Here is a 14,303-nt window from a genome sequence, read left to right as displayed (position 1 = left end):
AAACAGTTTTAAAAAGAACTCTAGGGGGTTATAGTAGTTTATAATATCACGGGAAGACATATTTCATTCAAGCTTCAGGTATCTGACCCGGAGCCACTCGCCCCTGGCCAGGTAGACAATATAAAGAAATAGCTCAAAAGATTCTGGTTTGTGCCTTTTAAAGGCTGAATGCCAGCATTGCCCACTGTTAGCTGTATAAGCAAGGGCAAGTTTATCTTCCGTTAGCCTCCGTCTCTGTTCTCTTCTCTGTAAATGAAGGAGAGGGGATGGTGAGACGGCTCCGCAGGTAAAAACACTGTGACCCAAGCCTGACGCCCGGAATTTGCAGCCCAGAACCCGTGTGAAGGTGGAAAGGGAGAAACTCCGCTGTAGTTGTTCATTGTTCTCCACGTGTGCTGCATGGCACACTCCCGCCTCTACACATCATAGACCCCCTATACACACAATAATGATGAATAGTTTTAAAATTAGAGTAACTACCTCTTCAGAAAGGGTCTTTGGGTGGTCCTATGAGAGACACTTGACAACTCCAATAAATGTCTAATAAATGTTTGTGGGCGCCATTGTTCATGTTTTCTTGAAGTCTGTAAACCTTTCTACCGAAAGCCATTGTTTGAGCATGTTAAATCTCCAAAAGCTTCGAAAGACGCTCTTGCCCATTAGGACTTATCTTCATTGGAGAGCCTCAGACTTTGCCAAGCCCTTTGCGAGCACACTGTCTTAATTAGCTTACTATGAGTGGTCCTGTGGCTGGAAGGCACCTGCTGTTCCACAAGTGCTGGCTGAGTGGGAAGGATTGGCTCTGAGGAAGTATTTCAGTGGTGGCGTGAGGCAGCTTTGGCAGGGGCTCCGGATGTTAATGCTTCTCCTGATCCATAATGAGGAGGGAGCAGTGGCTGTCTTTCAGCAGGTGAAATTGCTTTTCCAAATTGGGTAAGCCTGAATTGTTTTCCTCTCCCCTCTCCTAATTAATTCCAACCTACTGTGGATGGGCAGCAAAATTCTAGAACATACCACTATATAGACATCACTGGGAGTGTAGGAACCTCTGCTATCCAGTGTGGATTACAGTGGGGTAAAAAAACACAGACCCCCCACAACTCACAGTTCAGGGCAGCAACATTTCCATCCCAGGAGACGGTATAAACCTTACAGAATTACCCGTCCTCCACTGGCCTTGAACATGTTGAGGTTGGAGATTGTATGTATCATTGGATCTATTGTAGATTCAGTCACAGCAACAATGACTCAGCAGCTTCTTGCTGATTAATTGAAGGAGTTAATAAAATAATGGCTTGTACCAAAGTCTCACTCCATTTGAAGAAGTGTTTGAGAAGCAGTGTATAATTGATCATCTCTGTCATCCTAGTACTCGGAAGGTTGCTGCAGAAGGATAATACGGCATATTCATGTATACTGAGTTCCAGGCAAGCCAACCTACAGAGAGGAACCCAAATTTCAAGACAAAAACATAAGAAATAAATATTAGGATGTGTGGGCTAGAAAGTAATGTAGATAGGAAAACCCACAGTGTTGAATAACCACAGTTAATGAATGGGTTAGGTTAAGCCTAGACAAGAAGTTTATGGCCAAAAGGCTTTACGGCTTTCAGTGTTAGCAGCAACAACTTCAGTGGAAAACAGAATTGCTGCCAAAGGCCAAACAGTCTTGCCTACAAATATCCCACTAATTGGGTACAAGGCAAGTTGCTGCTCCAGGGTGCTGACTCACCATACCACCAATGCCATGCGGGCCTTAGAATTTAGAATACCGTACCATAGTTGGTCCTTGCAGAAACATTGCAAGGTTTGCTGTTCATTTATTCAAAAACATGCTCGTGACATTTTACAGAGTCAGTGTGAGATAACCATTTAACAAAAATTCTTTTTAGTTTTAATGTGATAAAAAGAAAGCCACAAAAGTAGAATCTTCATCACCCTTCAGTGTGCACTAGTGAGGACCCACAATCAATTTCTAGCACCTACATCAGGTAACTGTAGCTGCCTATAAGTAACTCCAGGTCCAGTAGATCCCACACCCTCTTCTGGCTTCCTCAGGTGCCTTCATGAACATCATGCATACACAGACAAGCAGGCGGTGCATACATGTAAAAATAGAAAATGATAAATCTTGGTAGCTTTGTACAAAATTGAGGTATGTGCTCCCTGGACAGATCTCTCAAACTGTTTTATGTTGTTAGATAGCTATAATTTATAACTACTTCTTCTCTCTTTTTCCCTATTCCCTCTACCCCCGACAACTACCGCTCTACTTTCCATGGCTTAGGGTTTGGCTGTTATAGGAATCCCATGTAAATGGAATCATGCATTATTGTTTTATGACTGACATGTTTCACTTAACAGAGTTTTCCAAAGGCTTACCCATATTGTAACATGCTCTATAGTTTCTTATTTCTTGAGGTTGAATATACTTTGCATAATATATTCAGTAATCGTCAGAAATTTAGGTTGCGCATGACTCTTGGCTATTTGGAATGGTGATACAGCCAATATGGATGTGCACATATTTATTTGAAATCCTACTTCAGTCTTATTTGTAATTCTTAATGTATACACAAAAATAAGATCATGGATTATATAGTAATTCCATTTTAATTATTTGAGGAGCTAACATACATTTTTCATAATTACTGCATTGTTTTTATATTAGTATTTCCTATTCTTGAGAATTTTGTACATGTATACAGTGAAGAATTATCACTTACTCCCTCATTTCCGCCCTTCAACTCCTCTCATCCAACATGGCCCGCTCCCAACCTCCTGTTTTGTTTTGGAGATAACCTGCTAAGTCCAATTAGTGCTGTCCATATGTTCATGGGCGTGGGGCCATCCCCTGGGGCATGGGAAACCTACCAGTGGCCATACATTAAAGAGGAAGAATTCTTTTCTTCCCTCTGGCAGCTATCAACTGCCGATGGCATCTGAGGAAAGCATGGGGCCACAGAGCACTTCCACTATCAATTCCCAAATTTTAGTTGGGCTGCTCATGTGGCCATGTGCAAGCCTTGTGTGGCTGGTGTAGGCTTCTGAGTGTGGTGGACTCGTTGAGTACAGAAGTTTGCATTTCAGGGCACTTCTCCCCATCCTCCTGCTCTTAGACTCTTTCTGCCCCTTCTTTCTCTTTCCCTGTGCCTTGTGGGTAATGGGGGGGGTAGGGTGAAAAATACTTCACATTCAGAGCCGAGAACTCAGTCATCTCTTCTTAGTGCTTGGACTGTCTAATACCACTAAGCATTGACTACTGCCCGCTGCAACAGTAACAACAAAAGGTTCTCTGATGAAGGCTGAAGTTGAGAAGCTGATTGCAACCCAGGTCTATTAGTATTATATTATATTAGTATTATATTATATTAGTATTAGTATTATATTATAGTATTCTATAAACATGAATATTTGCAGGACAGTTTAACAACGTGGCTACTTACCACAATAACAATAGCCGTTTTTACCGTAGGACCTATTTCTACCTCAGCTGTGGGCGTTTCTTATAAGAATTACGTGTATCTGACATTGTCTTTTCTGGGACAGGCCTCAAATCCAATCATGTGATTAGTTAACCAATAAGTCAATGCCACTATAGTACTATAGTACTATATATTATATACTGTATACTATAATACTAGTGGGCACATCATGCCTGATCGGTCGGAATTGAGTAAGACCATTGATGTCTCCCAGTTCCCAGCACTGTGAAAGCTGGCTAGCATGTGTGTCTTGAGATCAGTTGGAGATTTATTTCTTTTTTCATTGTCTTTAGCTATAGAGCCTTATCAATAGAGTACTTACAGTAAGAGCAATGGCAATAGTCTTTGTTGTTTTGGAGAACTCTGCGGCCTCCCTTCCCAGTAATTTTTAGGGAGGTACCACAGTGTGATTTTTCATTCACCTAAGTCTTTTGGAAGTGGTATTATCTATCTATGCAGGATAATTCCATTCAGACCTACCCCCTTGTAAGTTGTATTTTGGAATTAGCTTACTAGTGACTACAAAGCACGGTGTCATATATCTGCAGTTTTGGCAAATCTACCCACTATTTTCTCCTCTTCCCCCAACCCTGGCCCCCATTCTCATTTGAATATTTTATTTCCAGTTTTGCCTCCCTTTCTTTTCACCACATGGATTCCATTATCCTTTCAAGTACACTTTTTAAATGGCATTGTAAAATTGTAGATTTTCATATGGTTTTCTCTATGCCCTCCTTTGTGTTAACCTTCCCCTCCCCACTTTTGCCATAGCCCCTCATCCCTTTCTGCTGTGGTCTTCCACCCCCAGTATTCCCATTGTCTACTTTCATGGTAACTACAATCCCTTACTGTCCCTCCCTCTCTAGTGGCTTTGTGTCTTATAAATAGGGTTTCTATTGCTGGGATAAAGCACCATTACCAAAGGATTCTTGGGAGGAAAAGCTTTATTTTATTTCCACATCCACATCACGGTACATCATCAAGGAAATCAGGGCTGGAACTCAAGGCAGAAATATGGCTCAGGCTGGCTCCCCTCCATTGCTGCTGATGTTCTTTGCCATCTGCAAAATTCTGGGGTCTCCGCAACTGAGCTGTACCTTCACTGATAGCTTTTCCTGGGCTTCCTTCATGGACTTGACTCTGCTACGTGATGTGAAACCCCAACTTCTCTCCATGACCCCTAGGGCACCTGCTGAGATTGAAGCTGTGTTTCCTTCCATAGTCTCACCTGGCCACGTACCGTGGCAACCCTCAGCTGCTCTCCATGACCCCTTCATGCCTTCGAAACCAGCACCACCTTGGTGATTCTTATACCACGTTCATCTGGCAGTGTGAGTTACAGTCTTGGCCCCCTCTATACCACAGCCACTATGTGCTGACCCTGAGGAAATACTCTCAGAAGATTTCACCTCAGTGATGCTGGCCTTAATTTAATTGCATTCTGATTTCTGAGCCTCTGCTGACCAGAATCAGTTGTCCCCATAAAACAAAGATTTTACTCTAGTGGTGATAATCTCTTATTAATCATGGCTGATTCTTAATCTCAGCTGACCAGACACCACAGATTTTTAACACAAAAATACCACTCAAATGGCCCCAGTAGACTCACAAAACTCACTATCCAGCTAATATTCTTTAAGCTCAAGTAAGAAAGCACTTTTAACAATCCTTTAGTGAAGGTCTGGTGATGATGAATGTCCTCAGCTTTTGTTTTCTGGCAAGGTCTTTATTCCTTCCTCGGTTTGAAGATTTGATTATTTTAAATAAATCACAATTGTGTGTGTTTGTGGGTGCAGTGTGATCCTTGATACAATGTAGAAATAGTTAAGCTAATCAATATAACTTGTTACCTCACCAATTTGTCTTTTGGGGGTGGAAAATATTTATCATCTATTTTCTAAGTAATTTGCGAATGTACTCTACAGTGTTAGGAACCATGGTTACCATCAGGCAACAAGAAAATTCGTTCCAGTTTAGCCGAAAAAAAAATGGCACCTTTTGATTAAAACCTCCCTTTCTCTCCTCCTCTGTGTTCCATAGTATATACGCTACAGTTTCTTTCTATGTTAGTAGACTGGCAGACATCCAGAGTGTCTCTGTGTATTGGCTCTTGTGAGTAACCTGAGAGAGCAGAGAGCCCTTCAGCTCACTTAGGTCCCTTCCTTAGCAAATGTATCTCGTGTGGGACTGCCTAGGTCGTGTAGTTCATATTTCATGAGCCTACATGCTCTTTCTTGGGAATGACTACTAACTCAAGTTCCTTCTAGTAGTGAGCAGTACTGCTTTTCTCTATATCCTCTCCAGCTTCTGTTATCAAAATAATAACCACTGTAATAGTTGTGGTGAGGTATTGTGGCTTTAGTTGCCATTTCTGTGATGATTTGCATTATTGACCAGTTTTCATATATCTGTTGCTCTATGAAACAAAAAACTGGTTTTATTTTTTTAAGGTGGGGTTTCACACTGCAACTCAGGCTTTTCTAGAATTCTCTCTGTATTCCTTATTTCGCATCAGACCTGTACAATCCTGCGTTCGCCTACTGAACGGTAAGATTAAAGATGTAAGCCACATGTCTGACCTCTATTGACTGTATGGTTAGACACTTTGGCTATTGTTCAGTTGAATTATTTTTGTACTGTTGTTTAGGTTCCTTATACAGTTAATATGTTGTCCCTGTGTTGAAACATTCCTCCCAACCAATTTCTGTTCTCTTATTCTTCATTTTTTTGATTTGCTATATAGAGGCCCATTTAGTTTGATCCCACTATATTATTTTTTGCTTTCAGAATCTTATAAATTTAACCAATGAGTGCAAAAGTACAAAGCATTGGTAATAAAAACTGAACAAGACTCAAATAAATGAAAAGATATTCATTATTTAAATATTAAAAGTATTAGTGTTATTAATATATCCATAATACCCAAAGAAATCTACAGGTTCAATCCAGTTAAAATTCCAAAGTTATTTTTCATACATGCTGAAGAAACAATCCTATGATTCACATGAAACTGCAAAAAGACCCCCAAATAAACCAAACCCCTTGAGTAAAAGCCAATGAAACAAGCAGCCAGAGACAATATTCCATGATTTCAACATACAGTATAATGTGTTGTGAAGCTACTGTAATCACAGCAGCAGAAGATCACATAAAAATAGATGAATGGCGAATGAGATAGGTTGGAAGGATCAGAAATATACTCACCAGTTTGCAGTCACCTGACTTTCAGCAAAGCCACCAAAGGCACTCAATGAGTAAGAACTTCTTCAATAAATTGTGTAGAGAATGAAACTGGACTTTTATCTCATGCACAAAGATTAGCTCAAGATGGCTTTCAAAGCCTAGAAGTAAGTCTTGAATTATAAAATTATATGAAGAAAATATACAAAGAAAACTCGGTGACATTAGTGTGGGCAGTTATTGTTGGTTAGATCTCTGTCTTTAGCAGATAGTGTTGCCAGAGTGTTCTTGGTGGTCATTCTGCTTTCCCTGGTCACTTCGGATATAGCACCCCATCACTTCTGGTCTCCACAGTTCCTTCTGAGAAACAAGCTATTACCTCATGCTCCTGTGTAGCATCTAACAGTCCCTTCTTGCTGCTTTACTGATCCTTTTTGCCTTTGGTTGGATGCTTTCCTTGTCTCCAGATGTCTTTTGTGTGCTTTGGGTTCATTCAGTTTGAATCCTTGGAACTCCCTGAATTTTTAGATAGGATGATTCTGATTATTTCTCCACATAGGCGCTACCCTTTTCCCTTTCTTCTCTTTCTAGGACTTCTGTGATGCATCCATTGCTCCCTGTGATGCAGCCTCAGAGAGGACCCTCCTCTTCCTTCTCCCTTAGGAAGCCCCTTGACTCGGTCGTTTCTAGTTTCATGTTAAATTTGCAAAACCTTTTTTCTGCTTGATTAGGTTTACTAGGTAACCTTTAGAGTGGCTTTTCAGCATTGGGTTCTCCAGCTCCAGGACTCTCTCTCTCTCTCTCTCTCTCTCTCTCTCTCTTCCCCCCCCCTTTCTCTCCCTCTCCCCCTCCCCCTCTCCCTTTCCCTCTCTCTTTCTCAGCTTTTGTCTTTGAGTTGATCCTTGAACTTGTTCGCATACAATTTTCATTCTGTTTCATGTTCAACTATCTCTCTGTCCTCTTATAATTTGTCAAACTCTGCTAAAATAATTACTTCTAATTTTTTAAGGCCATCAATCTCCATATCTTTGGTCCTGCTTTCTAGAGATTTAATTTGTTGCTTTTCTCAGGACACAGTTTTCTGGCTTTTTAGTACAGTTTTTACTTTTATTTGTTATTATAAATTGTACATTTGGGGGAAAAAACAAAAAAAATTCAAAACTGCTTATTGCCCCTGACTTTAGAGCATAACATTTTATAGGTCCATCAGGGTAGTAAGTCTATCTGCAGAGCTTGGAACATCAAGCTTTGTCTGTGTTCGTATCTTCTCTGGCCCAACGTGATTGTATTCCCAGATAGAATGTGAATTTCTTTTTGTTCAAGAAGCTTGTAATGTCTTCCTCCCTCTAGTGTTTGTCTGTGGTACTGCAGGTCTCTGACATTGGGGCCAGTCTCTAGGTCTCCATCATTTCTTCAAGAAACTTTGAGTATTCTAAGAAATGCAGTATGTAAAAATCAAGACAAATATTCTTAACATTCAATTAAAGGCAAGGGGTCTTAGTTCCATATGACTCATCTGTCCAGCTGAGTGGCAATCACTTAAGAAAATGCTGGAAATTGTACATATAAGAGGGTAGAGGGAGTGGGGGAAGAGAGTATGAACACAGAAATAACAGGTATCAGAAATATGTCACTTCTTTCCTTACTCCCAGTCAGCTATGACCAAAACCTTTCAACTATGCAAGCCTATACAGAAAGCCAAAGCACTGCATACCCTTCCCACTCTTCTCATCCCCCGATGGATAACCCATAAGTTGATGCTTACTCCTGATTGTGCCCCCCTGTACCAACCTCCATTGGTGGATTGCCACCAAGTCTCTGAGCACCGGAGCAGCCAGCCTTTCATTTTTATTCTTCAGTTCCTGCCATCTGCCCACGTCTAGATGACATCAGCTCCCTAAGAGCTCTCCTGTAACTGAGGACAGAGCCAGTCCCTGCCTACGCAAGCCTTCTTAAAATCTGGAGAGCTGGAGGCCTTCTGATTCCTTTGTTTTCCTCCCAAGGGAGATCTGAGCCATGCTGGCTTGGGGGAAGGGATGAGGTACTTGAACTGAATTGGCTTTCTTATTCATGTTCGTGAGACCGCTCTCCCTTGAGTGGCCTGGGTGCTGCAGCGCCTAACTGATCACAGGAAGTCTCATTAGAGCTTTTCAGGCTGCAGATGGATGCTAGGTCATTGCTTGTATAGAACAAGGCCCAGGGCTTCATAGCCCCCCATCTCAGCGCTGCAAAGGATTTTGAAATTGGAATAAGTAATTCCGGACTCTGTCGTCTTCACTCTGAACTCCACATCTTGAGAAGTCAAACATAAATGGACTTAATGAAAAATCAGAAGAAGAAAGGACGAGATAAATGTTGGGCAAAGAAACGAGAGTGCTCTAAGAAATGCAGTCTGTAATAATCAAGGCAAACATTCTTAATATTCGACTAAAGGCAAGGGGCCTTAGTTCCATATGGCTCGTCTCTCCAGCTGAGTTACAGGCACTTGGGAAAATGCTGGAAATTTTACATACAAGTTAAGAGGATGCAGGGAGGGGGAAAGAGAATATGAACATAGAGAACAGTAAGCATATGAGAGTATAGATTTGTTACGTAGCTTATGATTGTTTCATAATGTATACCTGTATCAAACCATCAGTTTATATGTACTGTTTACTTATCAACTATACTTAAGTAAACTTGAAAATAAAGTAAAATATGGTTTATAAAGCAAATTAATGTCTCTCCTTTTAAAATCCCATTAAAATTAATAAAAATTATTTTTAAATAGTTTTAAATAATAGGAATTGAAACAATGGCAGTTTTCAGGAGGCCCTGTGGCCTAGCCTAGAGGGAGCAGCTAAATATGACTCCTAGGGATAGGGCTGGTATCAGGCAGGCCCAGAACTCCACTAGGCTACAGAATCTGGGGAAGATTCCACTGCACCCAGGAGTACAGAATGAACGGATGACTGACTGTTGTATATCTGAGCAGGAACACCATGTGACCCTTTCTGCCAGACAGCCATACTTCCAGCTTCTGAAAGGTGGCTCCAGACATCAGACATGGTTAAGTCAGAGCTCCATGTGCTGCAAGGGAGGCTTGGGGCCTTCTCATCCTGTTCCTCTTTGTATCCCGAGAGTGCACCTTTAGCAAGGATGCCAGAGAATCATTCTGTGTGGGAAGGGCTGACTCAGGAGGGAACCCTGTACAGGTGGCTATGTGGGGCTCTTTCCTGTCAACTGACCAGATTGTGAGCCAGATACGCTAGGGGATCTTGTAAGTGTGTGAACAGACTTTCCCCTCCAAAACAAGATAGTGTAAGCAGTCAACCAAGGAGCACAGATATATGAAGACAGGTTAAAATGAAATTATCAGGGACAGACATAGGTGGGGAAGGGGAAAGAAGGAGGAAGAGATAGGGGAAAGAGATTTATAGGAAAATACAACATGTAGTTAAAAAATACCAAAAATAAAAATACTGTAGACATGCTGCTTTCAAAAAGAAAAATGAAAGAGACTATACCCAAGAAAGAAGACCACAATGCTGATTTTAAAATAAGTAGAATTCTTGGAAATTAAATATGCCATAGCATACTTTTAACACTCAAAAGAGCTGGACAATCAAGTAGAGGAAATTACCAAGAGGGAGGCAAGAACACTAGAGAAAAATAGGCAAATTGCTTCACAATCTGTCGTACTCAACCCACTGAAATTCAGAGAGGAAAAACAGGGAAAATGAAAGTAAGGAAAAGCTGAAAGGTGAAACTAGAGAATTCTGCAGGTTTCGGGAATAGAAATGCCTCAGGAAAGGATGAAAAGGGCACGGGATATTTGGGCACAGGATATCCAGGTGGGCAGAAGGGAAGCCAAAAGCAGGGGAAGACTGAGCCCCGGTGATCTTTGCATCCAGTGGGCGCAGTAGCAGTCTGAGAGTGGGCAGCCTTGGTGCTTCCAGTATTTTGCAATTAGTTATTCTCCTCTGTATCTATGTACAGTGTAATAGGATAAAGGCGTTTTTAGATTCAAAATCTCAAAAATCTTCTTCATGTAGAGCTTGTTCCATAAACAGGATCAACAGAGTAGAAGAAAGTTGATTTCCCGGAAGCTCAGCTAGGAAAAGAGACTTAGGTAGCAAGCCAGTTATCCCAGGCAGGAGGCAATAGGACAGTGTGAAGCTTTGTTATCAGAGCCAGACCCAGAGGAAACCTTAAGAACGGCTTGTTTTCCGTTTAAGAATTTCAGACTACAGTTGACTTTAGGTAACAGAAACTGGACCTGTTGGTAAGGATATAATACTGAGCCACTAGATACTGGATGATGACTAAAGTTTCAGGCTGCAATTTAAGGGGCATAATGTAGAAGAAAAGTCAACCTCCTCCCATGTGAGAACTAAGTCCTCATCTTCTGGAGCAGAAAGACAGAACTCCACCACATGCAACTAGGCAGCATAGGAGCCTTCCTCTGTACCACTGAACTAGTGGATTCTTCTAAGGGAAGGTGTTTGCTGTGGGTGCTGTTGATGTGGAGGGGGTAACCAAGACACCCTGACAACTAGTCTTTGAAGGGTTGTGTGAGTTTATGTTTGGCCCACTTTTTATGCAAAACTTTGAAAACATAGGAGATTATTATGATATATTACATATATACTGTGCATCATGAATCACTTTAAAAAGAGAAAACTAGAGATTAGAAAAAGATATGTCAACCGTTGGCACTTTATCTGAACGAAATGATTTTCTTCTCCTTTTTGTTTCTATATACATTTTAAACTTTTTGCAATAAAAGTATATTACTGATAAAATTGATGCATGTTTTGCATACACACACACTTCTAGTCAATAAAAGGGGGTTCTTTTTTGTAGTATGGTGCTGTATAGATACTATATTCTAGTACTCCTGAAGCATGCTTGCATTACTAAATCAAAGAGCATCCAGGGCGGGCCTAAGGTACTAGAGAGTGGCAGTGTGATCAGGTTCCAGCCCTGGAAAGGTCTGGTAATGTTTGGACAGGACTTGGCTATGAGCAACTGAAGGCATAAGAATGAAGTCACCCTTTACATCTAGGCCCTCCCTCTTAAATGAATTCCCATCAAGTGAGAATGAACTAATGATAACTTTGACTGCAAGCAGGAAGGAAAGAGAATAGAGCCCTTCAGGTGCCAAGAACTGTAGTCGGTGGGTTACAGACAAAAACGTATTCTACTTTCAACTGTGAAATCTGCCCGAGCTACTGATCGACAGCGTTAGAATTTCATTGTCATCATCTCTGAGCCAGAGCTGGATTTCTGTTCCGGATAGGAGACTGATCCCCCATATCTTGGTCTAAGGAACCTATACATAAATGCTTCACTGTCCAGCTAGAGTGGGCATAATGTGGCTCATGCTGGTCATGGGATGTCCACATGAAGAGGCAGAAAGGGACCTGAGCCTTGAGCCACACTGATCTCTCCTATCCCAAATGAACAAGTTATCTCTGATACTTTAGGAAGGACAAGGGGTCATTTTTTTCACTCATAGAATTCTCCAGAAATGCCTAAAAAAATAGGCACTGCTTGCACAGCGTGGGAAGCTAGGGAACTGAAAAGCATCACTCTGCCACCTCAGGACCACACCAGGTATTCTCGGCCTCTTCTACCTGCTGAAGAGAAGCAGACTTGGACAGTCAGTGTGACACAGCATTCCTTTCATGGACATGTCACACAGAGCCTGCTTTTGAAGGGCGTGTTGCACATGTGTATGACCTCATACAGACAAACTAATCCTTCTCATCCTTCATTGTGTTTCCTAGACCTCACTCAGCTCACAGGCTGATCTACAGAAGAAGAAGAGGCGGGCACCAGCTCCTCCTGCACCGCAGCCACCACCACCAAGTCCTTTGGTTCCCAATCGCATGGAGGATAAGGAAGAGAACAGGAAGAGCACAATGGGTAAGTAGTGTAGCCTGCTGTGTGCATGCCTCTGAGATGCCTGCTGTAACATAGGTCATGCATTAGCACTGTTGTTAACCCTGGCAGTGGACTCCTTGTTAATTACATTAAACCCAGAAAGCATGTATGCTAAAGAAAGAAAGTCTGGACATGATTAGCTCTGAATTCCCCTAATATCTTATTTACATGGAGGAAGGTGTCGAGGAGGCAAGGATAGTGGGAAGGGTGGCTTGTGGTTAGAGAACCCAGGACCCCGGGAGAGAGTGACGAACGGAGCTCGTGGTATGAGTGGCTATGGCAGGTGTCGCTGAAGGATGTCTGTAGAGGCTGTTTGGAAAGTGTTTGTCATTTGAAAGACATCTTAGACCCCTCATGGCGTATACAGGTGGTGCATTCTTAATTTGGATGACTGAAATCTGAAATTCTTCAAAATCTTAAACTGTTTGAGCATCAATATGATGTCGCAAATGGAAAATCCTGCACTGTGGAGCTTGGTTTCATGAACAAAATCATTTAAAAATTACATGAAAATTACCTTCAGCTTCTATATATAAGGTGCATATGAATTATAAATGAATTTCGTATTTAGATTTGAGTTCCATCCCCAAGATACCTCATCATGTATATGCAAATGCTCTAAAATTAGAAAAATCTGAAATCCAAAACACATCTGTCTCTGAGCACTTGGAGATCAACCTGTGATTTCCTATTTGAAAATAACCCCCATGTATATACTGTTTATGCATTTAGCAAAGCCCCCATGTTGAGAGTAAGGAAACTCAAAAGAACCAGACTGAAGTCTTGACACCAATAAGCAAGGAATAACCTGTGAAATCATTATACCCCACCCTCATAGACTGGAGATCATGGGGGGAAGATGCCAATGGCTTGATTTCCAGGTCCAGGATCTTTAGGAAGCTCATTTTATTTTAAAATCTTTCAGTATCTGCTGTTTCACTGTAGTAGGAATACGACTAGCCCTTGTAAAGGAGGGATTAAAAATTGAAGTGTTGAATTTACTTACTCCCGTTACTGAGATTCCCATGGTTAAAAGAGCATCAGAGCCCTGGCTGAAGCCATGAGGCAACCATGCCCATTCATTGACTCAGGCATTCCATTGCTTCTCTATTGACAGTGCATCTGTGGTCCCAAAAGGACAATACTCCCAAAGATAATTGGTTACGTTGTCAAGTTCTGAAATTTTAATAAGGGTGACTTGGCTGTTTGTCAGCTTTTTTTGCTGACAGTACTTTATTTTTAATGCTTGATATTTCACAGCCTAAGAATCAATTATCCTAAGAAGTAATAACCTGCATTTTATGTCAGTTCATCACATTTCCCAGGGGAATATAATATCAGAATGAAAAACAAGGACTGGAGAGATTAGCACAGAGATACAGTTCCTACCACCAAGCCTAGCTCCCTGTGTTTGATTCTTGGAACCCACACGTAGAAGAGAGAGCTCCCACAGGTTGTCCTCTGATATCCACATGACACTCATGCCCTGACCCATGTGCATGTATATGTGTGTGAAAACTCACATACACAATAAATAAGTAAATGAAAGGATAAATGAAATAACCTGAGACTTATGCTGGGCATGAGATCAGCTGGTGTCCATAGATGCCAGCAGAGATGTAAAGTAGGTATCGAGAACTGAGAACTATACTAACATTCCATCTCTGATGGTGCAAAGAGAAGACATGGATAGAGGCAGTTTTCCATACTT

The 14,303-nt window shown here is 41.4% G+C and overlaps 1 protein-coding gene across 10 annotated transcripts in view; it reads left to right on the top strand.

The window, feature by feature from the left end:
• Positions 1-14,303, top strand: part of Cobl (cordon-bleu WH2 repeat protein) — a 228,956-nt gene that overhangs the window by 142,721 nt on the left and 71,932 nt on the right. For all 10 annotated transcript variants that reach the window (XM_085692229.2, XM_087909188.1, XM_085692224.2 and 7 more), the window contains one exon: positions 12,436-12,574. In XM_085692229.2, coding sequence (XP_085548355.2) covers positions 12,436-12,574 — 139 coding nt within the window. The remainder of the gene's footprint in view (positions 1-12,435; positions 12,575-14,303) is intronic.

The sequence above is a fragment of the Myodes glareolus genome, chromosome 8 (assembly GCF_982192425.1).
Source record: "Myodes glareolus chromosome 8, mMyoGla1.1, whole genome shotgun sequence".
Classification (NCBI taxonomy): Eukaryota; Metazoa; Chordata; class Mammalia; order Rodentia; family Cricetidae; genus Myodes; species Myodes glareolus.
This window is presented reverse-complemented; position numbering and strand designations above follow the sequence as displayed.